General features: G+C 36.8%; 10 protein-coding genes across 10 annotated transcripts; 6 read left to right on the forward strand and 4 right to left on the reverse strand.

Moving 5' to 3' along the window:
- Positions 1 to 148: 148 nt before the first annotated feature.
- On the reverse strand, positions 149 to 685 carry IMG1 (mitochondrial 54S ribosomal protein bL19m; the record flags this gene model as incomplete). Its single annotated transcript, XM_003959396.1, has 1 exon — positions 149 to 685. The coding sequence occupies one exon, from the start codon at positions 683 to 685 to the stop codon at positions 149 to 151; it is 537 nt and encodes a 178-aa protein (XP_003959445.1).
- Positions 686 to 1,006: 321 nt separating this feature from the next.
- On the forward strand, positions 1,007 to 2,170 carry KAFR0J02470 (zinc-binding alcohol dehydrogenase family protein; the record flags this gene model as incomplete). Its single annotated transcript, XM_003959397.1, has 1 exon — positions 1,007 to 2,170. The coding sequence occupies one exon, from the start codon at positions 1,007 to 1,009 to the stop codon at positions 2,168 to 2,170; it is 1,164 nt and encodes a 387-aa protein (XP_003959446.1).
- Positions 2,171 to 2,268: 98 nt separating this feature from the next.
- Positions 2,269 to 3,090, reverse strand: BUD23 (18S rRNA (guanine1575-N7)-methyltransferase; the record flags this gene model as incomplete). Its single annotated transcript, XM_003959398.1, has 1 exon — positions 2,269 to 3,090. One exon carries the CDS (start codon positions 3,088 to 3,090, stop codon positions 2,269 to 2,271), a length of 822 nt encoding a protein of 273 aa, XP_003959447.1.
- Positions 3,091 to 3,544: 454 nt separating this feature from the next.
- On the forward strand, positions 3,545 to 5,311 carry ARE1 (sterol acyltransferase; the record flags this gene model as incomplete). The annotated part of the gene is made up of 1 exon (XM_003959399.1): positions 3,545 to 5,311. The coding sequence occupies one exon, from the start codon at positions 3,545 to 3,547 to the stop codon at positions 5,309 to 5,311; it is 1,767 nt and encodes a 588-aa protein (XP_003959448.1).
- A 366-nt stretch (positions 5,312 to 5,677) lies between these two features.
- On the forward strand, positions 5,678 to 6,316 carry KAFR0J02500 (uncharacterized protein; the record flags this gene model as incomplete). The annotated part of the gene is made up of 1 exon (XM_003959400.1): positions 5,678 to 6,316. The coding sequence occupies one exon, from the start codon at positions 5,678 to 5,680 to the stop codon at positions 6,314 to 6,316; it is 639 nt and encodes a 212-aa protein (XP_003959449.1).
- Positions 6,317 to 6,501: 185 nt separating this feature from the next.
- Positions 6,502 to 7,776, forward strand: KAFR0J02510 (uncharacterized protein; the record flags this gene model as incomplete). Its single annotated transcript, XM_003959401.1, has 1 exon — positions 6,502 to 7,776. One exon carries the CDS (start codon positions 6,502 to 6,504, stop codon positions 7,774 to 7,776), a length of 1,275 nt encoding a protein of 424 aa, XP_003959450.1.
- Positions 7,777 to 8,111: 335 nt separating this feature from the next.
- Positions 8,112 to 9,632, forward strand: RSC6 (Rsc6p; the record flags this gene model as incomplete). Its single annotated transcript, XM_003959402.1, has 1 exon — positions 8,112 to 9,632. One exon carries the CDS (start codon positions 8,112 to 8,114, stop codon positions 9,630 to 9,632), a length of 1,521 nt encoding a protein of 506 aa, XP_003959451.1.
- A 266-nt stretch (positions 9,633 to 9,898) lies between these two features.
- On the forward strand, positions 9,899 to 11,440 carry THR4 (threonine synthase THR4; the record flags this gene model as incomplete). Its single annotated transcript, XM_003959403.1, has 1 exon — positions 9,899 to 11,440. One exon carries the CDS (start codon positions 9,899 to 9,901, stop codon positions 11,438 to 11,440), a length of 1,542 nt encoding a protein of 513 aa, XP_003959452.1.
- A 145-nt stretch (positions 11,441 to 11,585) lies between these two features.
- CTR86 (Ctr86p) lies at positions 11,586 to 13,205 on the reverse strand (the record flags this gene model as incomplete). Its single annotated transcript, XM_003959404.1, has 1 exon — positions 11,586 to 13,205. One exon carries the CDS (start codon positions 13,203 to 13,205, stop codon positions 11,586 to 11,588), a length of 1,620 nt encoding a protein of 539 aa, XP_003959453.1.
- Positions 13,206 to 13,432: 227 nt separating this feature from the next.
- PWP2 (snoRNA-binding rRNA-processing protein PWP2) lies at positions 13,433 to 16,153 on the reverse strand (the record flags this gene model as incomplete). Its single annotated transcript, XM_003959405.1, has 1 exon — positions 13,433 to 16,153. One exon carries the CDS (start codon positions 16,151 to 16,153, stop codon positions 13,433 to 13,435), a length of 2,721 nt encoding a protein of 906 aa, XP_003959454.1.
- Positions 16,154 to 16,343: the final 190 nt, after the last annotated feature.

The raw sequence follows: 16,343 nt of genomic DNA on the forward strand, positions 1-16,343 counted from the left end.
CCTTGAAAATTCAGCTTCTACTCTTTTATATGGTAACTTGAAACGTTTTGTGTCATTGTCGCAATGCTGTTTAAAAGTATATGAACAAGTGAAAAAAAGTGGAGACATTCAATTTACGCTGATTATTTACATGATTTCATTATTAACACTATATGTGATGACGTTGTTGTTGTTTTCTTAATTTTGTCTCCAAATTGCCCACATCCAATTTGGTTCCTCTAATATAGTAGTGCTTGTTACGTTTTTTCAACCCATCAGTCTTCCTCAGGACGTCTATTCGTTCCACCAAGGGAGAGAAAATTGGTACGCGTAATTCCACGAATGTATTTGAGATTTGATTCCTCAAAAGTAAAGAGCTATCCTGAATGTTTACCTTTTTGTCTACTGACAGTATGTATCCCACAAAATTCTCATTAGAACATTTATTCTTGTCATAAATGATTTTCACTACATCTCCCACTTTCAACATGGTGGAATTGCCCTTACTTGCTTCTTCTGGATGCAGCAATTTTCGCCTCCAGCCTTGAGGATCCAATTTGCTCACAACATCTTCTTTCGAAACCTGTGATAGCAACGCGTTCCTATTCTTAACCGTACGTTCAAAACCTGGATATACAGGTATCATTTTCTTCCCCTTTGATACTGTTTGGAAACATCTCCTCCCTATACCTACCACACTAAGCATGATCACTTTAATTGCTCTTCTCAATATTTCAATACAGACCTATCCATCAACTCTTTTCCTCGCAATATAAAGATTTTATGAGAGACGTTCGTCCGAAAGTAATATTTCGGCCGAATTTGAACACACCCCCCCTTTTGCAAAAATGAAAAGAGAAGACTAACATGAGACGCAATCATAGTTAAGGTGTGAAAATTGAATTTTCAATTTGCTTATTACAGGTACAGAAGCCCCAACTTTTCACACATCTAATCATTATATAAACGTATACGTTTTAGTTTCTGAAAGAGTAATAGACTGTCTGTTTGTAGCGAATAATACAAAATGGAGGTTAGCAGGAAAAAGAGTTTAACAGGACTTCCCGATGATATGAAAGCGGTTGTCTTTCAAGATGGTAAGGCGGTGGTAAGGGATGACGTACCAATTCCAGTCTTCGTTGACGACGGTTTTATGTTGGTCAAGGCGATAGCAGTGGCTGTAAATCCATCGGAATGGAAACATATCGATTATAAGTTAGGTCCAGAAGGTTCTATCTTGGGTTGCGAGGTGGTGGGACAGATTTTGAAACTCGGCCCAAATATTATTGGTGAAAAGGATGAGTTCAAAGTAGGTGATTATGTTATGGGATTTGTCCACGGATGCTCCAATTTAAGACCACAAAATGGTGCCCTTGCTGAATATTGTTTGGTTGATTCAGCCACTTGTTACAAGGCCCCTGCTAATTTGAAATTGAGTGGGAAGGAGCATATTTCTTACGGTCCTGTCAAGACTTTTGAAGGCGCTGTATCCATGCCAGTGGCTCTAACCACTGCAGGAGCAATCGTATCTCATGAATTTAAACTCAATTTAGAATGGGAACCGGCTGAAGTACAACACGATTTCCCAATTTTAATCTGGGGTGGTACCACTGCAGTGGGACAAATCTTGATTCAACTGGTTAAAAAATTGAATGCTTATTCCAAGATTATCGTTGTTGCGTCACAAAAATACGAGAAACAATTGAAAGACTTTGGTGCAGATGAAGTCTTCGATTACCATGATCCAGACGTTATTTCCAAGATTAAGTCCAAATACAAAAATATACAACATCTTATTGATGCTGTATCAAATGAACAAACTATTCAACAAGTCTATAAATGTGCCTGTGATGATTTACCGGCAACGGTCATGCAGTTAGTGTTTTTAAACATCGAACACATCAAACCAGAAGACAGAAGAGAAAATGTTAAAATTATTGGTACTATTGTTTATTTAGTTACAGGCACTCCTATTACCATGGGTCCTTATAATTTCCCCGCCAACCCACGCTATAGAAAAGATATAATAAGGTTTGTCAAATTCATTATCCCAAGAATTGTAGAAGGAGATATTCAACATATGCCAGTGACTATCAGCAATAACGGTCTAGAAGATGTTCCTGAATTGATTGACTTAGTAAGAAAGGGTAAAGCCTCCAATGAAAAGTTTGTCACAATTCTACCACAGTGAAAATAAACCAAAGAGTCAGTATGAATTCTTTCTATATTTTACAAATGCCGTGTTTATTTAAAGATAATATATATATATATATATACAAATAAAATCTATCAAAATCTTGGTCTTCTCTTTCTACCTGTAAATTTAGAATCCTTAGCAACTTGTCTACCACGCCTTTTCATCAATTCCTTTTTCCTCAAAATAAAATTCTTGGAAGATTCCATTTCTTTGCCCTTTCTTAATCTCTTACGTGCAATACCATCCGATTCCTGAGCATCCATGGTAACACCATGTAAATTGACTTGTTCTTCACCTGCTCTTGGGGCACCGGACGTCAAAACAAGGTAATATTTCTTATTTTTCTTAGATTCAGGATCATCGATCACAAGACCACCACTGAAACCTGCCACTTTTGCAGTCTGTAAAATTTGATCAATTTGATCGTCATTCTTTGGATAAAATTGAGCAGCAAACTTACCACCTTTCTTCAATGAAGCGAAGAGTGTATTAAAAAATCTCATAAGTCTTCTCTTTGGATCGTTATATGAAGTATCAGCATTACAAAGCCACTGAATAGCACTAATACTAATGGCAGCATCAAACGTACCAGCACGGAACGGTATTCCCAGCCCCATATCTTGCAACATCAAATCACCTTCTAGATCTCTAGTTAACCCTGTAGCCAACATGCTGGGCGAAATATCAAGGCCACACCAGATGTGATTACCTTCTTCACTGAGAATTTCACCACTCAACCCTGAACCGCAACCAATATCAAGTATAAAACTGTTATCTGGGATATTCAATAGTTCTAATGCACGAAGCGTCATTTTGGCTTGAATATGCTGCACTCTTGTCGAGGAAGTGTACTTCTTCGACTCAGAATCATTGTAGAAGATTTCCGGTGGTGCTAATTCTTCAGGACGAGACATTGTATCAATAGTGTATACACTTTTTCAGTTAGTGCATCTCATCGATGCACTACATCATTTTGAAATTTTTCATTCTAAATTTTTCTGATGCCGACCCGACAAGAGAACATAGAGGTAAAAAGTTTACCAGGGTCCCTCATCTTTAGAGGGAAGAGTAAAATAGGAGCGTTTCACAGAGTAGAGAACGTTTGGACAACAGAACTGATTGATTCCATAGTCTTTTAAGAGTTTCTCAGGTAGAAGTTGATACACACAAGTTAAAGCTCAGCATTTTACTGCATTTACTCTATTTGGGATTGAGAAACGGGGATAGTAATATAGGAGGAAACAGGTTCTCGAAAGCTGAAAATATTATTTGCGACGAACCTCACCCAATACAGAGAAAGGATCTTACATAACAGATTAGATCATCATATTTCAGGGAACAAGGCACAAGTAAGTTTGGGAGATAGTCATGACTGAGAAAGAGCTGCTAAATGATGAGGAGTTTATCCAGATTCAACGCCTGAACTCTAACAATAACCATAAGAGACATTCGATAGTGTATGATAAACCGATTTATGCTAGTGTTACCACGGATGAACTAGCTGAGGAAACGGAGGAAAGCGCCGAACCTGCTAAATTGGAACAAGTTAGTGATGAGCTTTTAATTAGTTTCTTGAAAAATCTGAGTATTTTAGAGAAATCTAGGTACAGAAATGATTCAATAACTTCATTTTTTGGTGATGTCGATTTCGATAATAGACCCACCATTATCGATGGCCAGCTGAATCATCCATACATTTCCTCCTTCAACGGACCCGTCGTGGAAAGACAAATGAGGGCTTTGGAAAGATCAAAGAGACAATTGAAGGCCAAAACTACTGAGGAAAAAGTGGATGATGTCTTGGCAACTAGTGGAACCGATCCTCTATACAAGACACAGTTTGTATCCAATTTTTCCGGTGTATACGTTATGTTATGGATGATTATTGGTTTAATAGCTATCAGAAGTGTGGTCGACAATTATTTGGATAATAACGATCTTTTCAATGATGCATTAATTTTGAGATTCATGCTTCAACGTTTGCCAACAGTTGCTTTCCTTGACATGGTCATGTATTTTGCCACGTACTTTGTAGTTTTGGTCCATTATGGCTGCAAATTAAATCTTTTCACATGGCACAAAGTAGGGTTCTGGTTGGTATCAATTTTTGAATTGGGCTACGTTCCTTTCTTCATGTATCTTATTGGACATGTTCTTAACCTGAATTGGATCACCAGAATCTTCTTTTTTTTACATTCAGTGGTTTTATTAATGAAAATGCATTCGTTCGCTTTCTTTAATGGTTATCTATGGAATATTACTAAAGAATTAAATTATGCTAAGAGAGCTTTGGCAAAATATAGGGATATCGATAAGCCTGATGTCTTAGAAACATTGAAAAAGAGTAAAAACTTCTGTGAATACGAATTAGCTTCACAAGCCAGCGACACAATCAAATTTCCCGAAAATATTACAATAAAAAACTATTTCATGTATACTTTATTTCCAGTATTAGTTTATCAATTCGATTATCCGAGAACAAATAAGGTAAGATGGGGGTATGTTTTCGAACGGCTTGCAGCAATTTTTGGAACAATTTTGATTATGATTCTTGATGTTCAAGTGTTTATCTTGCCTCCTGCAGTTCGTGCCATGAATTTAATAGAATCAGAATATCAATGGCCAAGTGGGTTAGCAAAATTTGCTGACTACATGCGTTTGATTGTTGATTTCTTCCCAGCAATGACGGTACTTTACATGCTAACTTTCTATTTGATATGGGACGCTATTTTGAATTGTGTTGCTGAATTAACATATTTCGCAGACAGATACTTTTACGGTGACTGGTGGAATTGCGTTTCATGGGCAGAGTTTTCTAGAATTTGGAATGTTCCAGTTCACAAATTTTTGTTAAGGCACGTTTATCACGCATCAATATCAAAGTGGAAGTTAAATAAACTTCAAGCTACAATGTTTACCTTCATATTAAGTTCAATATTCCACGAACTATCTATGATTTCCATTTTCAAAAAATTCAGGCCATATTTGTTTCTTTTCCAAATGTCTCAACTACCAATGACCTTCGTAAGCACAACTAGTTTTTTCAAGAAAAGACCCGTCCTCAACAATGTCCTGTTCTGGACTGGTGTATGCTCAGGCCCTAGCGTGATCATGGCATTATACTTACTGTACTGAATATTGGGGAAGACAACAATATACGTTGCAGCACGATTGAATTTTATGCCACTTATGAACCTTTTATATTACAAACTTTGGATATGGACAATATTTAAGTTGTTATATATATATTTATGATTATTTCTCCTTTTATACAATCTAGAAAATTATAAATTAACTGAATATTTAAATTTTATAAGATAATGATATGTACCAGCGCATCGAGGTGGGAAGAACTAAGTACTGTCCTATGTATTGCCGTCATGTTCGTACGCTTTTTCTTCAATATTAAAATTTTTTAATTAATAAATCCGATGAGCTTTTCAAAGATGCTATATAGTAAATCCAATATATAAGAGTACAGACAACGATATACCATCAAACATGAATATCTGGGTTGCCGCAAGTGATGGCAGACAAGAGTTAGTAGAGAAATTCTTAAATGAAAACCCTAGCCTATCAGCAAACACTAAGGATCCAAACGGATATACACCTGTCCATGCTGCCGCAGCATACGGACACCATGATCTACTGCGCAAACTATGCTCAGAATACAATGGTGATGTCAATATTAGAGATGCAGATGGTGATACTCCTTTGCATCACTGTGAAGATGTGAACACAGCAAGACTTATTATCGAAGAACTAAATGGCGATTTTAGCCTTGTGAATAACGAAGGTAAGACTGCATTACAAGTATTTGAAGAAGACGGTGAATTTCCTGAGCTGATTGAGTACATGAGAGTGAAGTCAGGTATCCCTATCGAACAAGATAGTTTCGGTATTGACAAGGAACAATTGGGTCAGTTCAAAGACAGCATCCGTTACACTTTGGAGAATGAGCCTGAGGAACCTCTGGACGAAGAATCATTACAACGTAGAAAGAGATTGGAAGAGATCATCCAGGGCGATAATGCTGAACAAGAACTAGAAAACTACATCAGAGAGCTCGTAAGGTCTCAAATCTTGACCGGTGGTGACTCTTCCGCAGCCGACGAATCCAGCACAAAACGTAGAAGATAATCTACTCACCTCCCCCATATAACCAACTGTATAGTAAACAGATAACCATAGAAGCCATCTAGTTAACCGTATATATACTGCTCATCACTAGTTGCTGATGTCTTCGGGTAACAAATCTGTCTGATCATTTCGCGCATTTTGGCAATTTTTCACTTTTCGAATAAAAGAGACAGCTGCATTTAATAATGGTGGTAAAGCCAATTGAGAGAGCCAGTGTGTGTATAACAGCCATGTCTGCTTTATCTAATATTGTGGAACCTATGTTCCGTTTTGCTGAGAGAATTGGTAATATGAATGCTGATTACTTCAATTTGACCTACGAGGAACAGAAGGCAATGTCATTTTTCGAAAGAGTTAGAGCTTACAATTGGCAATTTGAAGCGTTCGCCGTCGGAATGATGGTATTGATCTTCGTTTCTTTCAAATATGGTACTATGACAAACTCTAGCCGTGCTAGTAAGTTATTTGGTTCCATCCACGAGTTTCTAAGAAATGATTTAAATTTTGCCCGTGTGGGGTTTGCTACTGCTACCAGGAAAACGTACCTGGATGCCCATTTACAAACATGGTTCACTTCTTTCGCTACAGGTCGTTCTACAATTGAAAGTGTTGCTATCAAGTGTCACCTTTTAGGCCGTCATAACCCTCTTGCTATCTTAGCCGAACATATCATTCGTCTATGTTTCCCAACTCTGCAATACGGCGACGAATTGAATGATTATGTGGAGATTTCTATCAAACCAAATGGTGTCTACGTGGCAAATGAAAATGCCAATGTTAACGGCAATGCCAAGGAAGTTCTATCTAACTTTAAATTCATTACTTCGATTGTCAACAAGTCATTCATGACTAAAGTTCGTCGTGATAACTTCTTCCTCTCATTAACCTACGCCTCTGAAAATGAAAAGTTACCTAAGGAATACGCCTACATGTCTGAAATCAATCAATTGAACGATTTCATTCCAGGTTACATCTCCAAAGGAAAATTAACTGAAGTACTAGCTAAATCTACAAATTTGCTACAATTTATCAGCTTCACAGATTTACCATCCGAGAAACCAGTTGATGAGCAACAATGGAATGCTAACATTGAACCACGCTGTGTTATTCGTGCCAATGTTCCAACCAATTCCAAAGATTTGAAAACTTTGAACGATATTATCGCCATTGCTGTTGAAATCTACGACAACTTCACCCGTGATTTAGTTCAAAAGAAAGCCAGCACTCTAGTTACCTCCGATATCTTAAGAAAGAATATCAATTTCCGTAATCAAGAGTTACAAAAGATCATTAAGTCCGCTAAAGATGCTGAACTTGAAATCATCAAGGAACAACAAAGAGAAATCGAAAAGGAGAAGAAACGTGAATTGAGAAAGACTGGCCAACAGGCAAACATCGACCAAAAGATGAAAGAAAAGAGGGAAAGACGTGCCAGAAACAAACAAAAGACTAGAATGTAATCTAAAGTCTTGTTATCTATTTTGTACATATAAAAATAACTTTGTCTTTCAAAAACTACTTATGTATGTAAGATCCATTTGCAATGTATAACTCTCACCAACGTGTAACGGCCTGCAATCTTGGCCTGATTAGTGTCACTAATCAGCTACATAAAATATCATGCTTTTCACTACTTCAATGTTGGATTCCATCCTTTTATAATTTTTTTCATGCCTTACGGAAAGATGAATTTTGATGAAAAATAAACATCTTCTTTTTGAAACTTTGACGACGTGAAGTATAAGGACTATATAGGTAGTATACAATGTCTAAAGGCGGTATTTCGAAGCCAAATATGAAGACCAAAGGGTCAAATTTGAATGCTGCATCTATTGCAGCAGGTTCTGTCAAACCGCAGCAAGGTACTATCAACGCGCAACAGACAAATCCCATTCAAACACCACATCCAACAGATTCGTACATACCAAGCCATCTATCCGATTTGATTCCAGAACTCAACTCATACCAAGAACTGTTGGAAGCTGAAAAGAAACTGGATATTTATATGACAAGGAAAAAGATTGATCTTTACCAGAGTGTATCGCAATGGAATAACTCAAAACATTCTGAAACAGCTTTCTCTCATTACAACAAGGATTCTGTTAATTATTTACGTATTTTCATCTCAAACACTGCCGAGAATCAACCATGGCAAGATCCAAATGGGGACATTTCGAATGCCACGTGGACTATGAGAGTCGAGGGTAGATTACTAGATTCTGCTGTTGCTGACAACGCTGCAAGACCCAAGTTCAGCTCGTTTATCCAAGATATAGCCGTGGATTTCAAGAAGACAAGCGATAAAGAGGAGAACGCGGAACAGAAAGAAAGTTCTGTGGACTCTTCTTCAGTCAGTCAGACTCCAATGGGTCTAACATTACCATTACATCTACCGGAATTAACACAGCAACAAAATACAAAGTCAGAGGACAATAACGCTGTGGATGAGGAAAGCAACATTTATGATGCTGTGGAATGGCATTTTGACCCAAAAAATCCCGTTGAATTCGATGGTTTAGATATTAAGAGATCAGGTTCACAAAATGTAGAATGTACCGTTACAATTCAACCAAAGGGCTACACGGGAGCCTTCTTACAATACTCTCCAGAATTAAGCTTACTTATTGGTAAATCCCAAGGGTCATTACCTGATGCCGTATATGCTTTGTATAAGTACATCTTATTGAATCATCTTTTGATCAACGATGATTCCACATCAAAAGGTCACGAATCAATGACGAACGGTGAAAGAACGATAGTGGAAGTTAATGATGGCTTGAACAGTTTATTGCCAGCAGCAAATGAAAAACCAACTACTTTAAAATTGTCCGAAATTCCACCTCTAATTAATTCACACATTTCACCAATAAAACCAATAAAGGTAGATTATACAATTAGAGTCGATAAGGCCTCTACGTATGGCAAATTAGTCTTCGATATCGAAGTACCTGATTTGGCCATGCAATCGAAGGCTCCTGTCGATGAACTAGGCAGAGAAGGCAGATCACTATTAACCGAAATAGATAAATTAACAGCCGAGTTGAATCCAAAACTACAAGACTTGGAAAAACAAATAAACAACTATCAATTACAGCTAAATTTAAACGCCAACAAGTACGGCTTCTTCAAGAAATTATCTGAAGACCCAGCTCTCGTTCTAAGAGAATACATGGAATCTTCATCGAATGCTTTGAAAGTCCTTTCCGGTGACGAGGGCTACAACGAGGATACCGTTAGACGCTCCCAATTTTACAAGGATAACGAAGCAATGCTATTTGAAAATCTCGGTATCTTACTATCTAATGGTAGGATCTAATATAATCTCAAATATACTCTATATATATAGTCTTTACAGTTGTAATATTGAATTTTATTATGTGAGTAATAGTAAAATTTTTTTCTTTTTCGCTGCTTGCGATGAGTAAATCTATCCAGCCCGCTTGCGGAACAGGATCTTCGAGCAATGTACAGCACATTTAAAGAACTACAACAGCAAACTCATTTATAGTAAACGCACTTTGTGAAGTCTAGTTCTTCTGTTACGTTCAAGCAAGCATTACAGGTGTATCATACTCAATAGATATGGTTTCTCCATCCCAAGTTTATAGATCTACTAGATCCTCTGACAACGAGGTTAAATCTTTCGAAGCTGCCGTTATTCAAGGTTTAGCGAGCGACGGTGGTTTATTCATCCCACCTACCATTCCTCAAGTCAGTGAAGATGAGCTTTTCAACAAATGGTCGAAGTTATCCTTCCAAGAGTTGGCTTACGAAATTATGAAATTGTATATTTCTGAAAGTGAAATTCCAGAAAAAGACTTGAAGGACTTAATTAATAGATCCTATTCCACTTTCCGTTCAAATGATGTCACTCCATTAGTAAAAAACACCACAGGTTCCTCGAATAATCTACATGTTTTAGAATTATTCCATGGTCCAACTTACGCTTTCAAAGATGTTGCCTTACAATTCGTAGGTAACTTATTCGAATATTTTTTACAAAGGACAAATAAGGACTTACCAGAAAACGAGAGAAAACAACTTACCGTCGTTGGTGCCACATCTGGTGACACTGGTTCTGCTGCTATCTATGGTTTAAGAGGTAAGAAAGATGTTTCCGTCTTTATCTTATACCCAACCGGCAGAATTTCACCAATTCAAGAAGAACAAATGACAACGGTCGCCGATGAAAACGTCCAAACCTTATCTGTCAAAGGTACCTTCGACAACTGTCAAGATATTGTCAAAGCCATCTTCGCCGACAAAGAATTTAACTCCAAACATAATGTTGGTGCTGTTAATTCTATTAACTGGGCTAGAATTTTAGCACAAATCACCTACTATTTCTATTCATACTTCCAAGCTACAAACGGCAAAAAGAATAAGGTTAAATTTGTTGTCCCAAGTGGTAATTTCGGTGATATCTTAGCTGGTTACTTTGCCAAAAAAATGGGTCTTCCTGTCGAGAAATTAGTGATTGCTACAAATGAAAACGATATTCTAGATAGATTCTTGAAGTCAGGAACCTACGAAAGATCCGATGAAGTGGCTGCAACTTTATCTCCAGCTATGGATATTTTAATCTCATCTAACTTTGAAAGACTGCTTTGGTTTTTGGCCAGAGAATATTTAGCTTCCAACGATGATTTGAAGGCTGGTGAAATTGTCAACGACTGGTTCAACCAATTGAAAACGGAGGGTAAATTCCAAGTCTCCTCCACTGCTATCGAAGGCGCATTAAAGGATTTTGACTCTGAAAGAGTTTCAAATGAAGAAACCATCGAAACCATCAAGAACATCTACCAAATTTCTGAAAATCCAAAACATTATATCTTAGACCCACACACTGCTGTCGGTGTCTGTGCAACTCAAAGAATCATGGCTAAGGATAATGATGCTTCTACTCACTATATCTCTTTATCTACTGCTCATCCAGCCAAGTTTGCAGATGCTGTCAATCAAGCTTTATCATCTTTCCCAGAATACTCATTTGAAAAGGATGTGTTACCTGAAGAATTAAAAAAATTATCAACTCTTCCAAAGAAATTAAGATTTGTTGAAAAAGCTGATATTGAATTGGTTAAGGTTGCCATTGAAGAAGAGTTGGCCAAGATGAAATTATGATTTTGTGAAGAAGAATAGCCTTTTCTTCATGTACATTACATATATAATTGATATAACAATCTAATTTGAAATTTATTTATCCATAAAAGAAACACGAGGGTTTTCCTTGACAAAAATATATTAATATAACATTCTAGAAGACAGCTTATTCAGCATGATCCTTCTCTTGCTCTTTTGGTACAAGCTTGATTTCACCACCTTTTTCAATCTTGACATCATAACCTGCCTTTTCCAATACATCGTCTTGAACTGGCTTCTTAGCTTCCAATTGACTAACCAGGCTCTGATTTGCCTCATTATTTTCTAATAAAAATTTGATGCAAATAATGCTTCTCTCCTTAATAAAAGGATCATTATCATCGATGACACAATTTGATAAAACTAATTCTAAACCGTGTAAAGTCCTCATTTTATCTTGAACTTCAGTATTCTTAAATGTTAAGTTACTCAGAATTTCAATGATCAAGAGTTTACATTCAGGAAAGTTGGTTGGTTTAATCTTAAAGTTATCATAATCAACTCTTGTCTCTAGTTTATCTACATCATTAACCTTTGTACCCAAAGCATCAGTAGTTCTGACGTCTTTCACTGAGCCAAATTTGTCCTTGTTGAAATTCACTCGTAATAAATTATCTTGAAATAGTTTCAACATATTAATCAATATTTCTAAACCTTTATAATGAAGCAAGAACTTCTGAACGTGTTCATACTGAGATAATACCGAAAGCATATCCAAAATAATTCTTAACTTCTTGTGTAAAATAGTTGCAACCTCATCGTTTTCCTCGTTTTTTTTGAAGTATTCTTCAACATCTTTCGAGGCTGCTTCAAATAGCTTTATAAGCCATGCCATTATACCGGTGAGCTGAAAGTTATCCCACCTTTCAGAACTAGTAATTGCTAGTTGTAATATTTCCATAAAGTACATGAATTCTTCAGTGTCCTTCTTTTCGACTTCTAAAAGATATGGTGCAAAAGATTCATGAGTACATATTTTTGTGAAGCATTTCAATAAGATGGAATCCATGGTACTCATTTCTCTCTGCTCTGATTCATCCTCCCTCTCACGTATGTATCTGGAAATCGTAGAGTGCTCTTTAAGTAGCTGTTTTATCAAGAACTCGTATAATATTTTATCCTTACTTTCTTGTCTGAAGAAATAGTATAAAAACTCTTCATTTTCAGTCAAGTTCAAAAAATATAGCACAAATGGGTATAACATGTCATGTTGCTTCTTTGGATGATTTATTGGGTATTGGAGGAATATCATCAATGAATCTATTATTGTCTTGTCAAAAATAACCGACTTCTTGCTGATATTATGGAGGAAACTTATAGCTGTCACGTAAGTAGACGTTTCCATGTCACCATAAGAAAAATGGCAATCACAGATAATCTGAAACAAACGCAAAATCGAATTCTGTAATAGGATTTCTTGAGGTATCTCTTGATTATTTACGGATAAATTTCTCATTAGCAAAAGTAAGGCTCGAACTGTTCTCAAGTACCAAAAATTGTAATCTTCATTACCCAATTTCAAAATCCTATCAATAATACATCCGTCTATAGTGGTTTTAAGTTGCTTCCAAATAATAAAACTTGAGGCCAGTTCTTTTCTATAAGTTTCATCTTCAGCAGTACGGACCACTATTGGACTTAAACTCTCCAAACAGGACTTATAAAGATCGATAGACTGTGGACAGCTTTCAAGGACTTTTGTAATCCTATCTATAAGCGCAAGCTCTTCTTCAGGGATGTTAACCATGGTTAAAGAGGTATAATTAGGCCACTTTAACCAGCTTCCAATGCTTATGTCAGCCATCATTTAAGGGCACCTCATCGCATTAAATTTCACTTTTGAAAGAAAAATCAGGTCCCAAATCCGGGTAACAACACGTCATCGAATTTTCTATGGGAAGACCATAAGAGCAATTTAACTACACTCTCTATCATATGGAAATTTATAATTATATGTACATTGTATATGCGCTATTAGATCAGCTCTTCATCCGAGCTTTCGTTGTCTTCTTCTAAAGGCAGCTTGTTGCTCTTCTCGTTGAATCCTTCCCAGCCTTCTTCATCATCAGATGCTGAACCCATATCTTCTTCGCTCACTGATGCGTCATCTTCTTGTTGGTCCATTTCCGCTATTTCTTGAGCGACAGTTCCATCAGTGGAAGTCAGGAATTGATATGCATATTTATTATCAGTGTTGATTGTCACCATGTCTTTGGCTACTCTACCTATGAATCTTTGGAGCGATCTTATGGCACTGCTGAATGTGTGCTTATGAGCATTGATATAACTACCATGTGAGGAGAGTAAGCTTTTGACCCATATTAAATTGAATTCAAGATGTTGGGATTCCATAGCGAGGCCTCCAATGAAAAGTAAAATCCTATTCAGATAAACAACAGGTAAATTGTTACTGACTAAAGCAATTTCAGAAACGGGTATAGCCTCGTATATTCTATTTATCAAATACTGTTCATTTAATCTGAATGCCATAACAAAAGCATTTAGGTATTCTTTTTCTTGTAAGGCCTCCAACGTTGCTTCTGGAGTCACATCCATATCCAAATCGAACGGATCGAAAAGTAAGGAATCATTAACAGAATATATTAAAAGACCTTCTGTGGAGGCAGCTGCAAATGCAGTTGCAGTTGGAGAAAATTGTACTGAAGTAACCCTAATTTCTGCTCTTACTCTTCTTGTAGATAAGTCACCACCACGTCTTGAACCAGGTAAAGAATTATCTATACGATCTTCCAAATCAGAATTTTCACCATCTGTATCTATCAGATCCAGAGATCCAGCTTCAGTCATTTTACCACTGTTAAGGAACTCTAAAGTACCATTCAATGTCATATTTTTAGAAACCATGAACCTTCTCAAGAGAACTTCATTTGGAATATCATATAAACAGATAGAATTATTGTTACCACCGGCGACAATAGCCATACCATCAAAACTGTAATGAATTGTAGTAAAAAACTTTGATCTTTCGGAAGTTTTGGATGTAAATCTATCTTCTAAATGTCTACCTGAGATAATATCCTTTCTACAATCAATATTACCTATTTGTTGACCACTTTCAATATCAAACATAGTTATTTGACCCCTTAAAGTGGACACTGCGACATGTTTACCATCAGGTCTAATAGTTAAAGCTACAACATCTGAATAAACTTCTATAGGCTCAACTTGTTGTGACCTGCCAAAGATAGACCAAATTCTGATTGTTTTATCCCAGGATGCAGATGCCAATATACTGTTTTCTTGACTGAATGCGAGGCATGAAATAGGGCCTTCATGGCCAGCTAAAGTGTCTAAAAGTTGACCAGTTTGAACGGACCAAACATGAATATCAAAACTGTCAACAGAACCTGCGCAAACAACTTCGCCTGATGGATCAACAGCCAAGGAATTAAACTGAATTCTCTCGGCTGCAGTGAATACTCTAAAATTACGATATCTGATTAAATCCCAAGCCCTGACAGTACCATCTAGAGAGGCGGAAAACAAGACCTGACCCTTCTTAGCAAATTGAACTTGAGTGACCGAAGATGTATGTTCTTCAAAAGTTGCCAAACAGAATCCTGAAACGACATCCCATACTTTTATTTTACCATCTTCTGCAGCAGTAACTACACGGGAGCCATCTGGAGAGTATGTCAAACTATTAGTTGAATCAAAATGTCCCTGTTGTTTTAGAATATAAGATTCTGATTGCCATTCATAAACCAATAATTGACCAAGTTTGCTTGAACCAAAGGCCAACCATTCACCTGATTCATTTATGGAGACGCTATTGATAGGATTTTGACCCATTGACAATTGTTGAATTAGGGTGAAACTTGGTAATTCATAAAGACGGAATTCACCAGTGGTGAAACCAACAACTAATAAACTTGACGCTGGGTGAAATGTGACACACTTAACTTTGGCTTGATTGGCATAGAAAAAATGCTTTTGTGAAATTCTCCAGCTATATTTTGAAATGTCGATCTCTTCATCACTATCTTCTTCCTCTTCTTCGGTTTCCTTCGCTGTAAACTCCCATATAAACACTGCACCGTCTTTACTTACTGTGTATATCTTTTCCTGGTCTTTACTGAAGAATGCTCCCATAACATAATCTCTGTGACCAGCGAAAGTTGTCGCTGCCAAATCTTTTTCCTCTGAAAATACAGACCATATTTTGGCTGTCAAGTCCTTAGAAGTACTGATTATGAACCTAGAATCCTGAGACCACGTCAACGAAGTGATATCTTGGAAATGGCCTGCATGAACTCTATAACGAACGAATGGAGCAAACTGTCTATCTTGAGTAACATCCGGAGTTTTCCAAATTTGTAGGAATCTACCAGTGGCCAGAGCAAATAATTTACCATCTGGACTAAATTTCACTTGATAACACTTTTCTTTGAAGTTGAAATGATGCATAACGTTTCTAGACTTGAAATTAACTAAAATTGCACGACCATCGTCATCTATAGATAGCATCAAAGTGCCTTGTCTATTGAGATCTATGGCAGCAATGTTCTTTCTGTGCTCATATTCAAATGTAAAAGACTTGTTATTGATTAGATCAAACACGGAAACTCTGTTTCCTACTGGTGAAAGTAACTGTTTTCCATCATTGGAAAAGACAATATTTCCTTGCCTGTAAACGGTACCTAAAAGATTCGAAAACTTAAAATCGGATTTCATTGAATATTTCTACAGGGGCTCACTGGAAATATCAAATCTGATTCCTCAAATATCAATTTACAGTAATAAGTAGTTACTATTATCAAACCTATATATAAGAGCTCATCGCAAATTTGAAATATTTTTTCTTTTTCAAATTGAAAAATTTCATCCGTAAGGAATGACCGCTAGAGCTCATCGCAATGACAGC

This window comes from Kazachstania africana, chromosome 10 (assembly GCF_000304475.1).
Source record: "Kazachstania africana CBS 2517 chromosome 10, complete genome".
Classification (NCBI taxonomy): Eukaryota; Fungi; Ascomycota; class Saccharomycetes; order Saccharomycetales; family Saccharomycetaceae; genus Kazachstania; species Kazachstania africana.